Source organism: Panulirus ornatus, chromosome 1 (assembly GCF_036320965.1).
Source record: "Panulirus ornatus isolate Po-2019 chromosome 1, ASM3632096v1, whole genome shotgun sequence".
Lineage (NCBI taxonomy): Eukaryota > Metazoa > Arthropoda > Malacostraca > Decapoda > Palinuridae > Panulirus > Panulirus ornatus.
The window spans coordinates 19,421,294-19,438,970 of NC_092224.1; the positions used below are offsets into that span (position 1 = coordinate 19,421,294).

General features: G+C 38.6%; 1 protein-coding gene across 1 annotated transcript in view; it reads left to right on the plus strand.

Moving 5' to 3' along the window:
• The window catches only part of Rab1 (RAS oncogene family member Rab1), a 30,804-nt gene that overhangs the window by 7,573 nt on the left and 5,554 nt on the right, over positions 1 to 17,677 (plus strand). Inside the window, exons 2-5 of the mRNA XM_071685575.1 lie at positions 7,994 to 8,066; positions 8,385 to 8,432; positions 12,069 to 12,212; positions 16,302 to 16,433. Coding sequence (XP_071541676.1) covers positions 7,994 to 8,066; positions 8,385 to 8,432; positions 12,069 to 12,212; positions 16,302 to 16,433 — 397 coding nt within the window. The remainder of the gene's footprint in view (positions 1 to 7,993; positions 8,067 to 8,384; positions 8,433 to 12,068; positions 12,213 to 16,301; positions 16,434 to 17,677) is intronic.

The window sequence follows — 17,677 nt, forward strand, 5'->3', positions numbered from 1 at the left end:
TCATCTGCCTTATGAGATATCCTTCCCTAAGTCTTAGTTTGAGGAAATATGTTGAGACAAGATGCAGACTGAGTGAAGGAAGGAGGAGCAGATTTGAAGAATGTTTAGGAGTGAAGTGTTGAGTCTTTAACATACGAAAGCATTCGGTTATTTGTTGAGGAAAGGAAATTATAGATAGAAATGAGGAATACTGTAGGAGACAGGTTGAAGGATTCTGCTGTTGATGGAGGAGGGTGAAGAGGCTGATCCATCAACACCCACACATAGATTGGCTGACGAGGATGCTAGATATGAGGGTGCAAAGTGAGAGGGGGAGCTGAGAAATGAGACTCCAATGCCACTCCCTTTTTAAAGCTTTGATGTTTCAAGGGCATTTATATAGGATTCCCCAGAATCTTTCAAGGATGATGTCTAGACATCATTAAGAATAGAATGCCTTATGTAAGCCTTATTGTAATCATTGAGAAGAGTGTGAGATTCAAGATGTCTGAGGATGTGGGGGTTGAGGAGGTATTCAAAGACTTTGGAAACAGAAGTCAAAGCATCAGGACAGCAGTTAGAGGGGTTTGAATGGTCCCTTTTCTTTGGAAGGGGATGTACCAATGCATGCTTTCAATAAGAAGGAAAATTTGTGATTTTTATTAAGATATGGAACAGACAAGCAAGCATAGGTGCAAGTTCAGAGACACACTTTCTGTACAGGGAAATGGAATCTATCAGGTACATACGCCGTGCTCATGTCCAGAGGGAGAAGAGGGCTTTGGACAGTTTGAAAAGAAATTCTGGGAGGGGCATAGTATTAAGAGGACCATCAAGGGGTGAAGGAATGTTGTCATTCAAGGTAGAGGAAGGAGAACCAAAGAGCTACTTTCTTAGCAGGATAGACAACTATAGTCTTGTCAGAATATAAAAGTAAAGGAAAGGTAGAGCAACAGAAGTTGTTGACAAAGTCTTTAGCTTAAAGACTGGAAAGACCTATCATTGGTTGAAGAGAGATTATAGTGCTTCCTTTGGATAAAGGAGTGCTGAACTTCACAGATAACTTATTTGCATTGATAATAGAAAGTGACAAATAATGAATTGGAGGACAATAATATCTATTCTTTGGTTATTTCATCACCACTGTAGGATATATTGTTTACTTTATATCCATACTCCTCTCTCTATACTAATGTTGCAGTACTCTGTGTATATAGTTTACATTGCAACAAACTTAACGGCTTGCCATGTTTGGTTGGCCATACTTTTCTAAATATTTAGTTTGAGATTTTTCATTGTAATCCATCCTTTTGTTCCTAGAAATTTAAAGGAGTCAGAGATGTGTCGACTGAAATTTTTTGTGTACACATGTTTAATTCAGGTTGCAGAGGTTGTGAAACTCTAAATTTGTAATCCTAAGGGTTGGAAATAATTTGTGTGAAATCAGAGTGACATATTTTTCCAAATTGTGTACTTGTAGAAAACTTATTCATGTAAGAGTTAAACTTTCTCATCTGCATTCTAGACTCTATCCATCTCTCCAAGCTTGCAAACTCTAAATCTGCATATCACAAGGCTGCACATTCAAGCCCAAGATACAACTTCCATAGTTAATGCTTTCTCGTCCGTTGTCTTGCACTCACCTTGCACAGACATGTACAGAATCGACATTTTTCCTGACATTTGGTCCCACCTAGTGGATGTGGCCAGCTTCTTCAAGCACTGTCAGCTTACAGTAGAAGTGGGTTCCTGGGCAAGAAAGCAAGCAGTAAAACTAAGTCATGGGGTAGGGTTTTCAAACTGTGGGTTTGTGTTCTCAAATGCCAGGTCTGATATACAAGTGAAATAGAAAATATTTTTGTTTACTAGTGGTTATTTATTTTGCTTTGTCGCTGTCTCCCGCGTTTGCGAGGTAGCGCAAGGAAACAGGCGAAAGAAATGGCCCAACCCTCCCCCATACACGTATATACATACACGTCCCCACACGCAAATATACATACCCATACATCTCGGTTTACACCTATATATACACATGCACACAATTCACACTGTCTGCCTTTATTCATTCCCATCGCCACCTCGCCACACATGGAATAACATCCCCCTCCCCCCTCATGTGTGCGAGGTAGCGCTAGGAAAAGACAACAAAGGCCCCATTTGTTCACACTCAGTCTCAAGCTGTCATGCAATAATGCCCAAAACCACAGCTCCATTTCCACATCCAGACCCCACAGAACTTTCCATGGTTTACCCCAGACGCTTCATATGCCCTAATTCAATCCATTGACAGCACGTTGACCCCGGTTTACCACATCGATCCTGTTCACTCTATTCCTTGCCCGCCTTTCACCCTCCTGCATGTTCAGGCCCTGATCACTCAAAATCTTTTTCACTCCATCTTTCCACCTCCAATTTGGTCTCCCACTTCTCCTCGTTCCCTCCACCTCCGACACATATATCCTCTTGGTCAATCTTCCCTCACTCATTCTCTCCATGTGCCCAAACCATTTCAAAACACCCTCTTCTGCTCTCTCAACCACGCTCTACTTATTTCCACACATCTCTCTTACCCTTACATTACTTACTCGATCAAACCACCTCACACCACATATTGTCCTCAAACATCTCATTTCCAGCACATCCACCCTCCTGCGCACTACTCTATCCATAGCCCATGCCTCGCAACCATACAACATTGTTGGAACCACTATTCCTTCAAACATAGCCATTTTTGCTTTACTAGTGGTACCACTCTTAAATGTCAGTTATTTTATTACACTGCCATTCCTTTAATGCTATTAACCACTACATCATTTAGTGTTTTAATCATTGATATGATTTTCTTTTCTCATGAGTTCTACTTACAACACCTTCAAGATGTTTTCTCAGAAGTCAGTGTCAAGTATGAGGATCCAATACTGTACTTATAATTTTTCGGTATAATTAATCTATATTGTTGAAGTGAATTGGTAGGTATAGGTACTTCATATGTGATGGGCATTTTCATCTTTCTTGAGCATCTTTAAGTTTCTTTGGTATTCAGAATAAATGAAAACTTTTGATGTTCAGAGAATTGAAGTTGCGGTAGATGGTATACAATTAATGATAACATTTCAGTTATATAGATTAGTAGGTTACAATGGCATATTCAGATAGATCTCATACAGCACCACATTATCTGTTAATTTGTTGAACTGGTGAACAGTGTTATATTTGAAAAAGTTTTGGCTTATATTCATTGTTCTCAGAAGATAATGAAAGTGTTGACTGGCTTTTAGGTTATTCAGTTTTATTTTCATTTTTGGCAGATATGGTCTTTGCTTGTTATAAGAAATTGAACATAACATGGAAAAAATGTCAGTGGAAATTTTCATTCTCTCATCAGTAAAGAATGCACTATTGTTAAAAAAAAAAGCATTATAGTTTTAATTGCTGTTAACTGCTATCAAGGTTACCAATATTTTGAGGTAGCAGAGGCATTGTTCTCTGTCTGATAACACAGTTGTCATTGTAGATCTTTCCATGGTCTATTTTTATCTGATAAATGGGTTTATTGTACAAAATGATAGATAACAATATTGATTTGGAGTTGTAGGTGTATGCTATAAGGTTAAAATTCTCTCTCCCTCTCTCTCACTGTAGTGAGTGCTGCATGATAGCCCTTCCAAATGCAAGATATCATCTGAGGCACTCTGTTTTGTTTTGTAGATTTTCTCTCAGAATATTTTTCATGTGTAAGAAGTTGGCCCTGTAGCGGTCTGAAGTAGTTGGCTTTTGTGCCTCTTTGAAACCACACTACGGGGTCTTTAGTACTTTCCATACAAGTGATTTTGTTCTGCTTATTTTGACTGAAGGAAGCGTAACATCATATAAACAACACTTTTCCTTTGATTCTGCTAGTTAGGAATACATATTCTTTGATACATTTAGGTCGTTTGTTACATTTATGACAAAATGTTGCATTTTACAGGCCTAATTGTTTGTGAGTAGCAGTTGTAGAAAGTATGAGAAATGTCAGCGATTTCTATTTTAGGTACTGAAATTAGATTTGCCCTTTTTTCTTCACTGATTTTCAGTGAGTTAGGGAAAAATCCTCTGCCAAAACCTTTCCCCACAGAAAAACTGATTAATAATTTTTAATTATTAATATTAATATTGATAATTATTTGCTGTGAACTACCTAATGGTAATGACCTACATATGAAAGCAATTCCTACATTTGTATTCAGCTTTATTAGTTTTCACTGATTTATGCTTTGTACATTAACTCTTGTGTACTGTCTTATTAAGAACACAATCCCCTCCTAGTTTTGACTTTTTGAGCACAGAAGAGCTGGACTGTATGTTTTTTCTTGGTTTGATTTTTTGGCAGCTGGTAAATTTTTGTGTGACACCAACCACATTTTATGCTAGTTGATTGCTTTTTTGCATAAAACCAGAAAGAAATTGGATATTAGTAATCCTTAGGCTCGTGAATTGAAAAAGAAAAACAATGGAATATTGAAAAATTATTCCAAAATTTTTCTCTTTTTTAGTTTTTTGTCATATTTTTATATATTTTCATTTCTTTTTTAGTCCATTGGATAGTATAAGTTTCTAGGTATGTTTTGGTGTGTTTAGAATTTTGCTAGCATGTTCAGTCAGTTCAGTTGTAATCTATTTTAGAAAAAAAAATCATCCCCATGTGTTGTTACACATATTGCAGTGTACAACAATTTAATCTAGCATTATACTGATGCAACAGCATTGTATTTTATAATTTATTATAATCTTACCTTCATTCTGAATATAACCTGTGTACTATAAAAGTTTGAACACATGACATTAGACTTTTGGCTTATTTTTTGGAATATGTAGACTAGTTTTGTCTTATTTATTTATTAAGAAATAAATATATACACAGCTTTCTGATTTTTTTTTTTTTTTTTTTTTTTTTTTTTATACTTTGTCGCTGTCTCCCGCGTTTGCGAGGTAGCGCAAGGAAACAGACGAAAGAAATGGCCCAACCCCCCCCCCCCATACACATGTACATACACACGTCCAGACACGCAAATATACATACCTACACAGCTTTCCATGGTTTACCCCAGACGCTTCACATGCCTTGCTTCAATCCACTGACAGCACGTCAACCCCTGTATACCACATGACTCCAATTCACTCTATTTCTTGCCCTCCTTTCACCCTCCTGCATGTTCAGGCCCCGATCACACAAAATCTTTTTCACTCCATCTTTCCACCTCCAATTTGGTCTCCCTCTTCTCCTCGTTCCCTCCACCTCCGACACATATATCCTCTTGGTCAATCTCTCCTCACTCATTCTCTCCATGTGCCCAAACCATTTCAAAACACCCTCTTCTGCTCTCTCGACCACGCTCTTTTTATTTCCACACATCTCTCTTACCCTTACGTTACTTACTCGATCAAACCACCTCACACCACACATTGTCCTCAAACATCTCATTTCCAGCACATCCATCCTCCTGCGCACATCTCTATCCATAGCCCACGCCTCGCAACCATACAGCATTGTTGGAACCACTATTCCCTCAAACATACCCATTTTTGCTTTCCGAGATAATGTTCTCGACTTCCACACATTTTTCAAGGCTCCCAAAATTTTCGCCCCCTCCCCCACCCTATGATCCACTTCCGCTTCCATGGTTCCATCCGCTGACAGATCCACTCCCAGATATCTAAAACACTTCACTTCCTCCAGTTTTTCTCCATTCAAACTCACCTCCCAATTGACTTGACCCTCACCCCTACTGTACCTAATAACCTTGCTCTTATTCACATTTACTCTCAACTTTCTTCTTCCACACACTTTACCAAACTCAGTCACCAGCTTCTGCAGTTTCTCACATGAATCAGCCACCAGCGCTGTATCATCAGCGAACAACAATTGACTCACTTCCCAAGCTCTCTCATCCCCAACAGACTTCATACTTGCCCCTCTTTCCAGGACTCTTGCATTCACCTCCTTTACAACCCCATCCATAAACAAATTAAACAACCATGGAGACATCACACACCCCTGCCGCAAACCTACATTCACTGAGAACCAATCACTTTCCTCTCTTCCTACACGTACACATGCCTTACATCCTCGATAAAAACTTTTCACTGCTTCTAACAACTTGCCTCCCACACCATATATTCTTAATACCTTCCACAGAGCATCTCTATCAACTCTATCATATGCCTTCTCCAGATCCATAAATGCTACATACAAATCCATTTGCTTTTCTAAGTATTTCTCACATACATTCTTCAAAGCAAACACCTGATCCACACATCCTCTACCACTTCTGAAACCGCACTGCTCTTCCCCAATCTGATGCTCTGTACATGCCTTCACCCTCTCAATCAATACCCTCCCATATAATTTACCAGGAATACTCAACAAACTTATACCTCTGTAATTTGAGCACTCACTCTTATCCCCTTTGCCTTTGTACAATGGCACTATGCACGCATTCCGCCAATCCTCAGGCACCTCACCATGAGTCATACATACATTAAATAACCTTACCAACCAGTCAACAATACAGTCACCCCCTTTCTTAATAAATTCCACTGCAATACCATCCAAACCTGCTGCCTTGCCGGCTTTCATCTTCCGCAAAGCTTTTACTACCTCTTCTCTGTTTATCAAATCATTTTCCCTAACCCTCTCACTTTGCACACCACCTCGACCAAAACACCCTATATCTGCCACTCTGTCATCAGACACATTCAACAAACCTTCAAAATACTCATTCCATCTCCTTCTCACATCACCGCTACTTGTTATCACCTCCCCATTTACGTCCTTCACTGAAGTTCCCATTTGCTCCCTTGTCTTACGCACCCTATTTACCTCCTTCCAGAACATCTTTTTATTCTCCCTAAAATTTACTGATAGTCTCTCACCCCAACTCTCATTTGCCCTTTTTTTCACCTCTTGCACCTTTCTCTTGACCTCCTGTCTCTTTCTTTTATACTTCTCCCACTCAATTAATTTCTTTTTAGATTTTAATAACGAGCACACCATAAAAGTGTGAACAAAGACCTATGGTTGATTAATTAAAATATATAGTTTTGTCTTTTTCATTTATAAAGAAATTAAGTGTAAAGAAACTGAATAAACACCAATAACTTAATGCAATAATTTAAATATGCATTTGAACCATGCATCATTACTTATATGAGTAGTGCTACATTGATAAATTTAATCATATTGTTATGCATAACAGTATAAAAAATGCAGCACTTCACATAAATACTTACTCGAGTATACCTAGTTTGTTGTATGGGAATGCAGTGATTGAGAGGGTTCGTCATACCCAAAGCATGAGATTGGGAAGGAACACTGTGGCTTCAAGATTGTTATGGGATGTGTGGATCAGATGAGTTTAGTGAGCAACTTCAGTGTTGACATCACTATTTATAAAAGAAATACAAGTATAAGTAAAAAATTTGAAGAAAATAAGTGAGCTAACATACCTCATATGGGCATGTTAGAGCACTTAAGTTGATGCATATACCATCTAGTGAAGGCCATGTTGGAGGAAGGGTAAAACACATACACAACATTAATGTCACTGTTTTGTTTGTAACTCACTGAAATAGTGAAATTAATGAGAAGGTTCGGTTTCCTGTCAGTGTAGCCACTTTGGTGTGGAGAATGCCAGGAGAGAAGGCTTTGTATTATTTTGTCGTGATGCAAGAAAAGTGATTAGGGGAAGAGGTATTCAAGATGTGCAAGTACAGGGAAAAAGCTAGGAATTCATACAATTATATGTTTCCCATTAACACAACTTGGAAGTATGGGTGATTTTAGATGTAATTTGTATGTACTTTATCTGATACACCTCCAGGAATAGAGAATGGAGTTAATGATGATAGATACATGGAATTATTTTTTTAAAGAAAATATTCTGTTTGTTTGGTCTAATATTAATGACGTTTCCAGACAACTCGAAATGGCAGTGTAATACTAATTGATGTTTATTTTCTTTTTCTTTTTCAGTGACTATCTTTTCAAACTCCTTCTCATTGGAGACAGTGGTGTTGGAAAATCTTGCCTCCTGTTAAGATTTGCCGTGAGTATAGTGTTTTTTAATCAGGATGTTATACATGTGGTATGGATTATATGAAATTCTTAGGCATTTTTAGCGGGCACTTTTTTATGGGTTGGCAAAGATAACCATATAACAGAATTTGACAACCCAGAAAATTGCCAATATGTATGAAAAACTTTTCTGATAGGAGGGACTAGGTTGCAGATATTTTTTTTCTTGATTAGAACAGCCATGAAAAATAATTGCCTCTTCTGTATAATAGAAATTTGAGATTATGGAGGTTGCATTTATAAAAGGTGAATGTCATAGTATTTGTTTTAATTCACATTTCTTTTTCAGGATGACACTTACACAGAATCCTACATCAGTACCATAGGTGTTGATTTTGTAAGTACAATTTTTCTTATTATTATTGTTATACTTTTAATTTTTCTTATTATTATTGTTATACTTTGTCATTGTTTCCCATGTTAGCGAGGTAGTGTAAGGAAACAGATGAAAGAATGGCCCAACCCACCCACATACACATGTATATACGTATATATACATACACAGACATATACATAAATACACATGTACATAAATCATACTTGCTGCCTTTATTCATTCTTGTCGCCACCCCACCACACATGAAATGACACCCCCCTCTCCCCCCGTGCACTTGCGATTTAGGACTTGGAAAAGACAACAAAGGCCACATTCGTTCACACTCAGTCTCTAACTGTCGTGTATAATACACCGAAACCACAGCTCCCTTTTCACATCCAGGCCCCACAGAACTTTCCATGGTTTACCTCAGACGCTTCACATACCCTGGTTCAATCCATTGACAGCACGTCGACCCTGGTATAACACATCTTTCCAGTTCACTCTTTTCCATGCACGTATTTCACCCTCCTGCATGTTCAGGCCCCGATTGCTCAAAATCTTTTTCACTCCATCCTTCCACCTCCACTTTGGTCTCCCACTTCTCGTTCCCTCCACCTCTGACACATATATCCTCTTTGTCAATCTTGCTTCTCTCATTCTCTCTATGTGACCAAACCATTTCAATACACCTTCTTCTGCTCTCTCAACCACACTTTATTACCACACATCTAGCTTACCCTTTCATTACTTACTTGATCAAACCACCTCACACCACATATTGTCCTCATTTTCAACACATCTACCCTCCTCCACACAACCCTATGTATAGCCCATGCCTCGCAACCATATAACATTGTTGGAACCACTATTCCTTCAAACATACCCATTTTTGCTTTCCAAGATAATGTTCTCGCCTTCCACACATATTTTAACACTCCCAGAACTTTTGCCCCCTTCCCCACCCTGTGACTCACTTGTACTTCCATGGTTCCATCCGATGCCAAATCCACTCCCAGATATCTAAAACACTTCACTTCCTCCAGTTTTTCTCCAATCAAACTTACCTCCCAGTTTACTTGGCCCTTAACCCTACTGTACCTAATAACCTTGCTTTTATTCACATTTACTCTCAGCTTTCTTCTTTCTCACACTTTAACAAACTCAGTCACCAGCTTCTGCAGTTTCTCACCCAAATCAACCATCAGTGCTGTATCATCAGTGAACAGGAACCAACTCACTTCCCAAGCCCTCTCATCCACAACAGACTGCATACTTGCCCCTCTCTCCAAAACTTTTACATTCACCTCCTTAACAACCCCATCCATAAACAAATTAAACAACCGTGGAGACATCACACACCCCAGCCGCAAACCCACATTCACTGGGAACCAGTCACTTTCCTCTCTTCCTACTCGTACACTTGCCTTACATCCTCGATAAAACCTTTTCACTGCTTCTAGCAACTTGCCTCCCACACCATATACTCTTAATACTGCCCACAAAGCATCTCTTATAAACTCTTATCATATGCCTTCTCCAGATCTGTAAATGCTACATACAAATCCATTTGTGTTTTAAATATTTCTCACATTCTTCAAAGCAAGCCCCTGATCCACACATCCTCTACCACTCCTGAAACCACACTGCTCTTCCCCAATCTGATGTTCTGTACATGCCTTCATTCTCCCATATAATTTCCCAGGAATACTCAACAAACTTGTACCTCTTTAATTTGAACACTCACCTTTATCCCCTTTGCCTTTGTACAATGGCACTATGCATATATTCCGCCAATCCCCAGGCAGTTCACCATGAGCCATACATACATTGAATATCCTCACCAACCAGTCAACAACACAGTCATCCCCTTTTTCAATAAATTCCACTGCAATACCATTCAAACCCACCAGCTTTCATCTTCTGCAAAGCTTTCACTACCTCCTTTCTGTTTATCAATTCATTCTCCCTGACCCTCTCACTTCGCACACCACCTCAACCAAAACAACCTATATCTGCCACTCTGTCATCTAACGCATTCAACAAGCCTTCAAAATACTCACTCCATCTCCTTCTCACATCACCACTACTTGTTATTACCTCCCCAGTAGCCCCCTTCACCAATGTTCCCATTTGTTCTCTTGTCTTACACACTTTATTTGCCTCCTTCGAAAACCTCTTTTTATCCTCCCTAGAATAGAATGATACTCTCTCACCCCAATTCTCATTTGCCCTCTTTTTCACCTCTTGCACCTTTTTCTTGACCTCCTGTCTCTTTCTTTTATATATCTCCCAGTCATTTGTAGTATTTCCTTGCAAAAATTGTCCAAATGCCTCCTTCTATTTCACTAATAATCCTACTTCTTCATCTTACCACTCACTACCATCTCTAATCTGCCCACCTTTCTCATGCCACAAACATCTTTTGCATTAGCCATCACTGCTTCCCTAAATACATCCTATTCCTCCCCCACTCCCCTTACGTCCTATGCTCACAGTCTCTCCTGGTACTTCCTCACACAAGTCTCCTTCCCAAGCTCACTTACTCTCACCACTCTCTTCTCCCAACATTCTCTCTTCTTTCTAAGAACCTCTACAAATCTTCGCTTTCGCCTCCACAAGATAGTGATCGGATATCCCTCCAGTTGCACCTCAGCACATTAATGTCCAAAACTCTCTCTTTCACACGCCTATCAATTGACACGTAATCCAATAATGCTCTCTGGCCATCTCTCCTACTTACATACGTATACTTATATATATATCTCTTTTTAAACCAGGCATTCCCAATCACCGTTCCTTTTTCAGCTCGCAAATCTACAAGCTCTTCACCATTTCCATTTACATCATTGAACACCCCATGTACACCAGTTATTCCCTCAACTGCCACATTACTTACCTTTGCATTCAAATCACCCATCACTATAACTCGGTCTTGTCCATCAAAACTGCTAACACACTCACTCAGCTGCTCCCAAAACATGTGCCTCTCATGATCTTTCTTCTCATGCACAGGTGCATAGGCACCAAATATCACCCGTCTCTCTCCATCCACTTTCAGTTTTACCCATATCAATCTAGAGTTTACTCTCTTACTTTCTGTCACATACTCCCACAACTCCTGTTTGAGGAGTAGTGCTACTTCTTCCTTTGCTCTTGTCCTCTCAGCAGCCCTTGACTTTACTCACAAAAGATTCCCAAACCACTCTTCCCCTTTACCCTTGAGGTTCATTTCACTCGAGCCAAAACATCCAGGTTCCTATCCTCAAACATACTACGTATATCTCCTTTTTTTTTCTCATCTTGGTTACATCCACACACATTTATACATCCTAATCCGAGCCTTCGAGGAGGATGAGCACTCCCTGTGTGACTCCTTCTTCTGTTTCCCCTTTTAGAAAGTTAGAATACAAGGAGGGGAGGGTTTCTAGCCCCTCCTCATATCCCCTTTAGTCACTTTCTATGACATGCTGGGAATGCATGGGAAGTATTCTTTCTCCCCTATCCCCAGAAACATATATTTCACTGAAATGCAAGTTATGAAAAGAGTTGATAAACCATTAGTATTTTTTCAGAAATGATTTGGCATTTGTTGACATTTTATAACAGGAATTGTAATACCAGGGTTTTACAGTTATGGTATTTTTATCTCTGCAGAAAATTCGTACTATTGAGTTAGACAGCAAAACTATCAAACTTCAGATCTGGGACACTGCAGGTCAGGAACGCTTCCGAACCATTACTTCATCTTATTACCGTGGAGCTCATGGTATCATTGTTGTTTATGACACCACTGACCAAGTAAGTTTAAAGAGTTACTGCATGTTATTTAGAGTAGAAGTATTAGTAAACCCTAAACTTAATTTACCTTATATGGAAAAGAAAGAAGTCAAGAAGTTGTAGGAAGGGAAGAGGTCTTGGTTTGGTCTAATTGACAAGCATATTCCCAGGAAACAAACTATCTTGATGCAGAGACAAAGTAGAAGTGAGTATTTAGACAGTACTGTGATTGTAGTGCATCATAAAAAGGACTCTAACTCTTATTTGCAATCCAAAAGAGATTACAGGACCAGCCTTATTTATTTTACTTGTATGCTTGTTTCTGTCTGGTTGGGGTGGTTTAGGCCAGAACCAGCTTGACTCCTGTCATCTAATACCAGATTTAACAAGTATTCTGTTTCCTTATGCAATCTGTTGTGCAAGCTTGATATATTTAGGATGGGACCCTCCAATCCTCTTGATTGCAGCTGATTACTCATCCTGGGTTGTTCAGTGGCCAGTCAGCACCCACCACCAAGCTAACATCATTGACGTACTCACTTTCAGCTTAATTATTAGAGCTCACATTTTGCCGATTGTAGGCACCAACCTAAAGAAAGCCACAGAAGATGCAGATGGTGTAGAATTATTGAAACCATATTTATTTTTTTCCCCCACTTCAGCAACTGGGAAAAGTTCTGACTTGCTGGTTTTGGATTTCATACTGTTGTTAGCCCTTGAGCTTGACTAACAACTTTGGTGCCAGAGACTTCTTCAGTTATGTTATATACCGTGGGTAATATCATGGGTTCTTCTTGACTACCTCATATTTTTTGCAGAATCCTGATCTTGAAGACCTGTATTCTGGAGTTTACACACATGGTTTCTCTCAGAGGCTTGAGGAATGCATTATGGATGACCTTTTACATACCTGATATTGCTTTATAGGTGACCTTTTACATACCTGACACAATACATTTTACTTATAACCAGTTGGTCTGGAAAACTTTTGTCTCCTAGAAGGATCTGATAATGTCGAAATGATGGAGAATCTTCTCTAGTCCATATCCTGATGAGAACAGGTCTAGTAATACTGTTATCCTGATGAGACCAAGGCTTGAAATACTGTTGCCTGTTGAAAGAATGCCCTTCAAGAACCCTTGTCTCTTGATTTTGGTATTAACCTGAGATAAAGGCCTTGAGTCTTTCTTTTTAAGGAGACCAGCTGCTTCTCTCCCACATCCATAATTGGAAACTTTCAAAAGTCTTTGATCTTTTACAGTCTAATAGTTTTAATGGCAGTTTAGCTCCTCAGCATCTAATGCTGAAAATATTTTCTTTATAGCATTAGGCTCTGGGAGGAAAGTTAGTGAATTAAATTATGTTTAGAAGAAGAATATTCTTGTCTCTGATGACAGTCATTTTTGGGTTAAGATAAACTCGAATCCAGATGTATGGCTAAAAATGAAACTAACAGTCCTATTGTTGTCCTCTCTGTAGATTCATCAAGAGAGCCTTTTTTATGCCCAGTTGAATTTCATGGACAACTTTTGGAATTCACTAGAGATTATCAAGGGGACCATTTATTTGTGGACTCTTTCCTGAATATGTTTGATGATGATGCAAGATTCCAAGTTGGTCAGCAACAAAGATAGTACCAGAGTAAAGAGAGCCAAGTTAGAGGGGAAGGTTAAAAGTTTTAAATTTGCCAGTCTTGGAAAGGAAAAGAATGAGGGTGATCAAATCACCTTTGAAGTTTTTAAAACGGACTGATGCTGTAGGCAGTGAACCGTTCTTTGAGAGATGTAGGGATGGAGCTCCCAGAGGACATATGAAATTAAGCTAGAAACTTCTCAAAAAAGATGTAAAGAAATTCTTTGATAGTAAGGTTGGTGAATGAATGGCATAGAATGACCAAGGATATGGTTAATGTAGATAGCATTCATAGATTTAAGAAGTTGAATGGAAGTAGATATTGTTTAAGAGATGGGGCCACTTGTATAAAACTCCTGCCCTACAAATTACAGATAAGTAATGACAAACCTGATCTGATGCTTTATATTCCATTCGAATGTTCCATTACCCCTTAACCATATCTGCCTTAAACTTATCTAATTTGTGTGCTAATTTCATCCATTCATTCATTCCTGCCCTACAAATTACAGATAAGTAATGACAAACCTGATCTGATGCTTTATATTCCATTCGAATGTTCCATTACCCCTTAACCATATCTGCCTTAAACTTATCTAATTTGTGTGCTAATTTCATCCATTCATTCATTCTCCTCTCACATTTGGTATATGCAAATGAAGCTGCACCTTTTGTTGAAAGAAGTTGTAGACATCTTTATTGTTTAAGGTCATATATTTCTCTTGTAAGGATTGGTTAGCAGAATTGGTTTCCCCAACCACATGGGTTAGGAAAAGGGCAGGGATAGCCAGTCTCACTATCATCAATAAACTTAGCCTGTAAGATTAATTTTAATATGCTACTGGATGGTTTTGTCTTAATCAGTGTCATAAAACAGATCTTGATATGCCTGAGGGGGTGACTTCATTGACATATCCTTTGCATTTGTATGGTACCTCAATTTGTTTTCTCAAGTTGGTTGTCTTGTATGCATACTTGCACTCTTGCTGCTCATTCTGGTCGAGTCACATGTCTGTACAACCTGATTTCTTCATCCTATTTATCAACTATTCCCTTGACAGTAGTGTAACTTTCAGATTTCCTTATTCTGTGTAGTCTACATCCACTCACCAGATCCTGATATGCCTGATGGGGTGACTTCATTGCATTTGTATGGTATCTCAATTTGTTTTCTCAAGTTGGCTGTCTTGTTTGCAAAGTTGCATTCTTGTTTCTCATTCTGGTTGAGTCAATCTCTCGTCAGCCATTCTCTACACGTCTCTACAACCTGATTTCTTCATCCTATTTATCAACTATTCCCTTGACAGTAGTGTTACTTTCAGATTTCCTTATTCTGTATAGTCTACATCCACTCACCAGATCTCATACTCACCACAAAGTAGATCCGTTTCAGTGCTTGCAGTCTCTTGGCCAATCTGCTGATAGTTTGTTTCCCTTGTGTTGCTTTTTCAGCTGTGATATCTCAGGTATCTATGTTAAAAAACTCTTTAACCTTATCAATTCTCTTAATGATTCTTCATTCTCTTACACATCCACTTTGCTCTGTAGGACTTCATTTTTGCATTCTCCTCCATATTCTATCACCATGGTTAACTGTTCATGATCAGACTTTAATTATTGATGTTAGTTGCATACATGAATGCCAAATTAGGGTTGTAATGCTTTCAACTAATTACATAAGTGTCCAAGACTGTACTCAGGAAAAGCTGGTTAGATGTTTTCATTGTAATGTACTATGGACCAGCCATACATTGGTAGTTTTCATCCAGTGAAATTGACAGAAGACGAAGTATATTTGTAAAGTTTTCAGCATTTATCTGTATCTGTGCATCCATTCCTTTGCAGCATACTTCTGCAAAACCATTGTTCTACAGGAACTTTTACTTTACCATTATTGAGTGTACGAAACAGTCATCATAAAATGGTCATTATTGTGCTTTAGTTTTAACTACTGATAGTATTCCCTCGATTTAACGGACTAATATGGGGAAGGGGGTGTTTGTTAGTGCTGGAAGAATGTTAAAGCAAATGTAACCAAAGGGCCATTTTTTAATACAATATGTAGTAATACAATATACAGTTCACATGCTGTTTTTAACTCCTGTCACTTCATGCCATTTTGAATGGTAAGGATTACAAAATTATTTAATAAGTAAAGTCAGAATTATTTCTGTGCAACCTGATTGCACGAAAGCTTGAGGCAGACTGAGACTGAAAGAAATCGAGTATACCACATGCTACCAAAAATAAGTGCGATATGAAATTCGCTTGGTTTGACATTTCACTTTTTTAAATTTTTTTGAATTATTATTAATTAATGTATTATTATTTGCCTGGTCCATTAAATCCAAAATCTGTTATATTGGGGTCCATTAAATTGAGGGTTTACTGTACATGAAATATGCATCCCTAAACCATTTTAAACAACTGAAATATTCAAATGCATTTTACCTCTAACCATCATTATTTTTTCCTCAGGAATCGTTTAATAATGTCAAGCAGTGGCTCCAGGAGATAGATCGATACGCTTGTGAAAATGTCAACAAACTTTTGGTGGGCAATAAATGTGATCTCACTCATAAGAAAGTAGTTGACTATCAGACAGCCAAGGTAAGAAACCTTTACACCCTCACATTAGGGGTGGTTCTACCTCTGCATCCTTACTTGATAGAATCAAGTCAAAAGTGGTCCAACTTATAAACTGTCCCAGGCAAACTTCAAAATACTTGACTCACTTACCTTGCTCCACAATGTTGGTTTACTTTTCCTCTTATAAAGGTATTACTTTGGCTTTGCTGCATCACATGATTAATACAGTGTGGCTGTTGGCAACTTTTAGGTAGGCTGTTTTGTGAACTGTTTATTTTCCTACACCCTGAAGCTTTAAAATTCCCCACCCTGCCATGTCTTTCCCAGTGACTATGACCTGGCACATTTTAAAAGACAGGTTTTTCACTTCCACCAAAATTTGTAAATGGTTTCCCTCTTCTCTCCTTTTTTCATCATGATCCTTTCTGGATTTCAGTTAAGACCCAGCCTTGATGTCCACTTTTGTCCATGACTGGGGCCTCAAAAAAAAAAAAAAAAAAAAATACATTTTTTTCTCGCATACTTAGGCATGCCTTTTGGCAAGATGGTAGGAGCAATAGATAGAAGTAGTAGGTAGGATTACCTTGGGCAGGAGCATTAGGTGGAAATAGTTGGAAGAAACATTAGGAAGGAGGATTAGGTAGAAATACTTAGTAGGAACATTAGGTAGGAGCCTCTGCAAAGGCAAAGAATTGGCAGTGGAGCTCAGTAGTTTTAAAGACACTGTTGCTGTGGCCACCCCCTTGAGTAAGTTCCAGGTGGGAACAGGCATAGGAGATATTGATAGATAGACGCTCTTATCTTTCCCAGCTTTACTGAGTTTGCACCAGGAACATTTGACTAAGATTTTAAGGGAAAGGCCTCACTTGGCTTCATCTTGTGTTTTTACTTTCAAAAAAGTAATAATACATAAGGGGTGGATTTTCAGCCTCTCATAACCTCCTTCCACTTGCCTCCAGTGACTTGCAGGAGTAAAGTTTGTAGTGGTCTCTCTTCCTATCCCTTGGGGAAAGATACGTAGAGAAAGATTGGGCCAAAACTGAACACAGTACTGCAGATAGGGATGGACCAATGAATTGTAAAAAGTAAGAATGATTTCCGGGCCATAACTTTGCAGGCTCTGCCTATGAATCCAAGAAATTGTTCTCTTTTTACTGCTTCTCTGCACTGCTTATGTGGGTTTGGTTCAGTGAAGATTGTTACCCCCAAGTCTTTTTTCATGTTTACATTTTGCAGTTCAGCAGAATTCTTACTGTAGCTTGCCT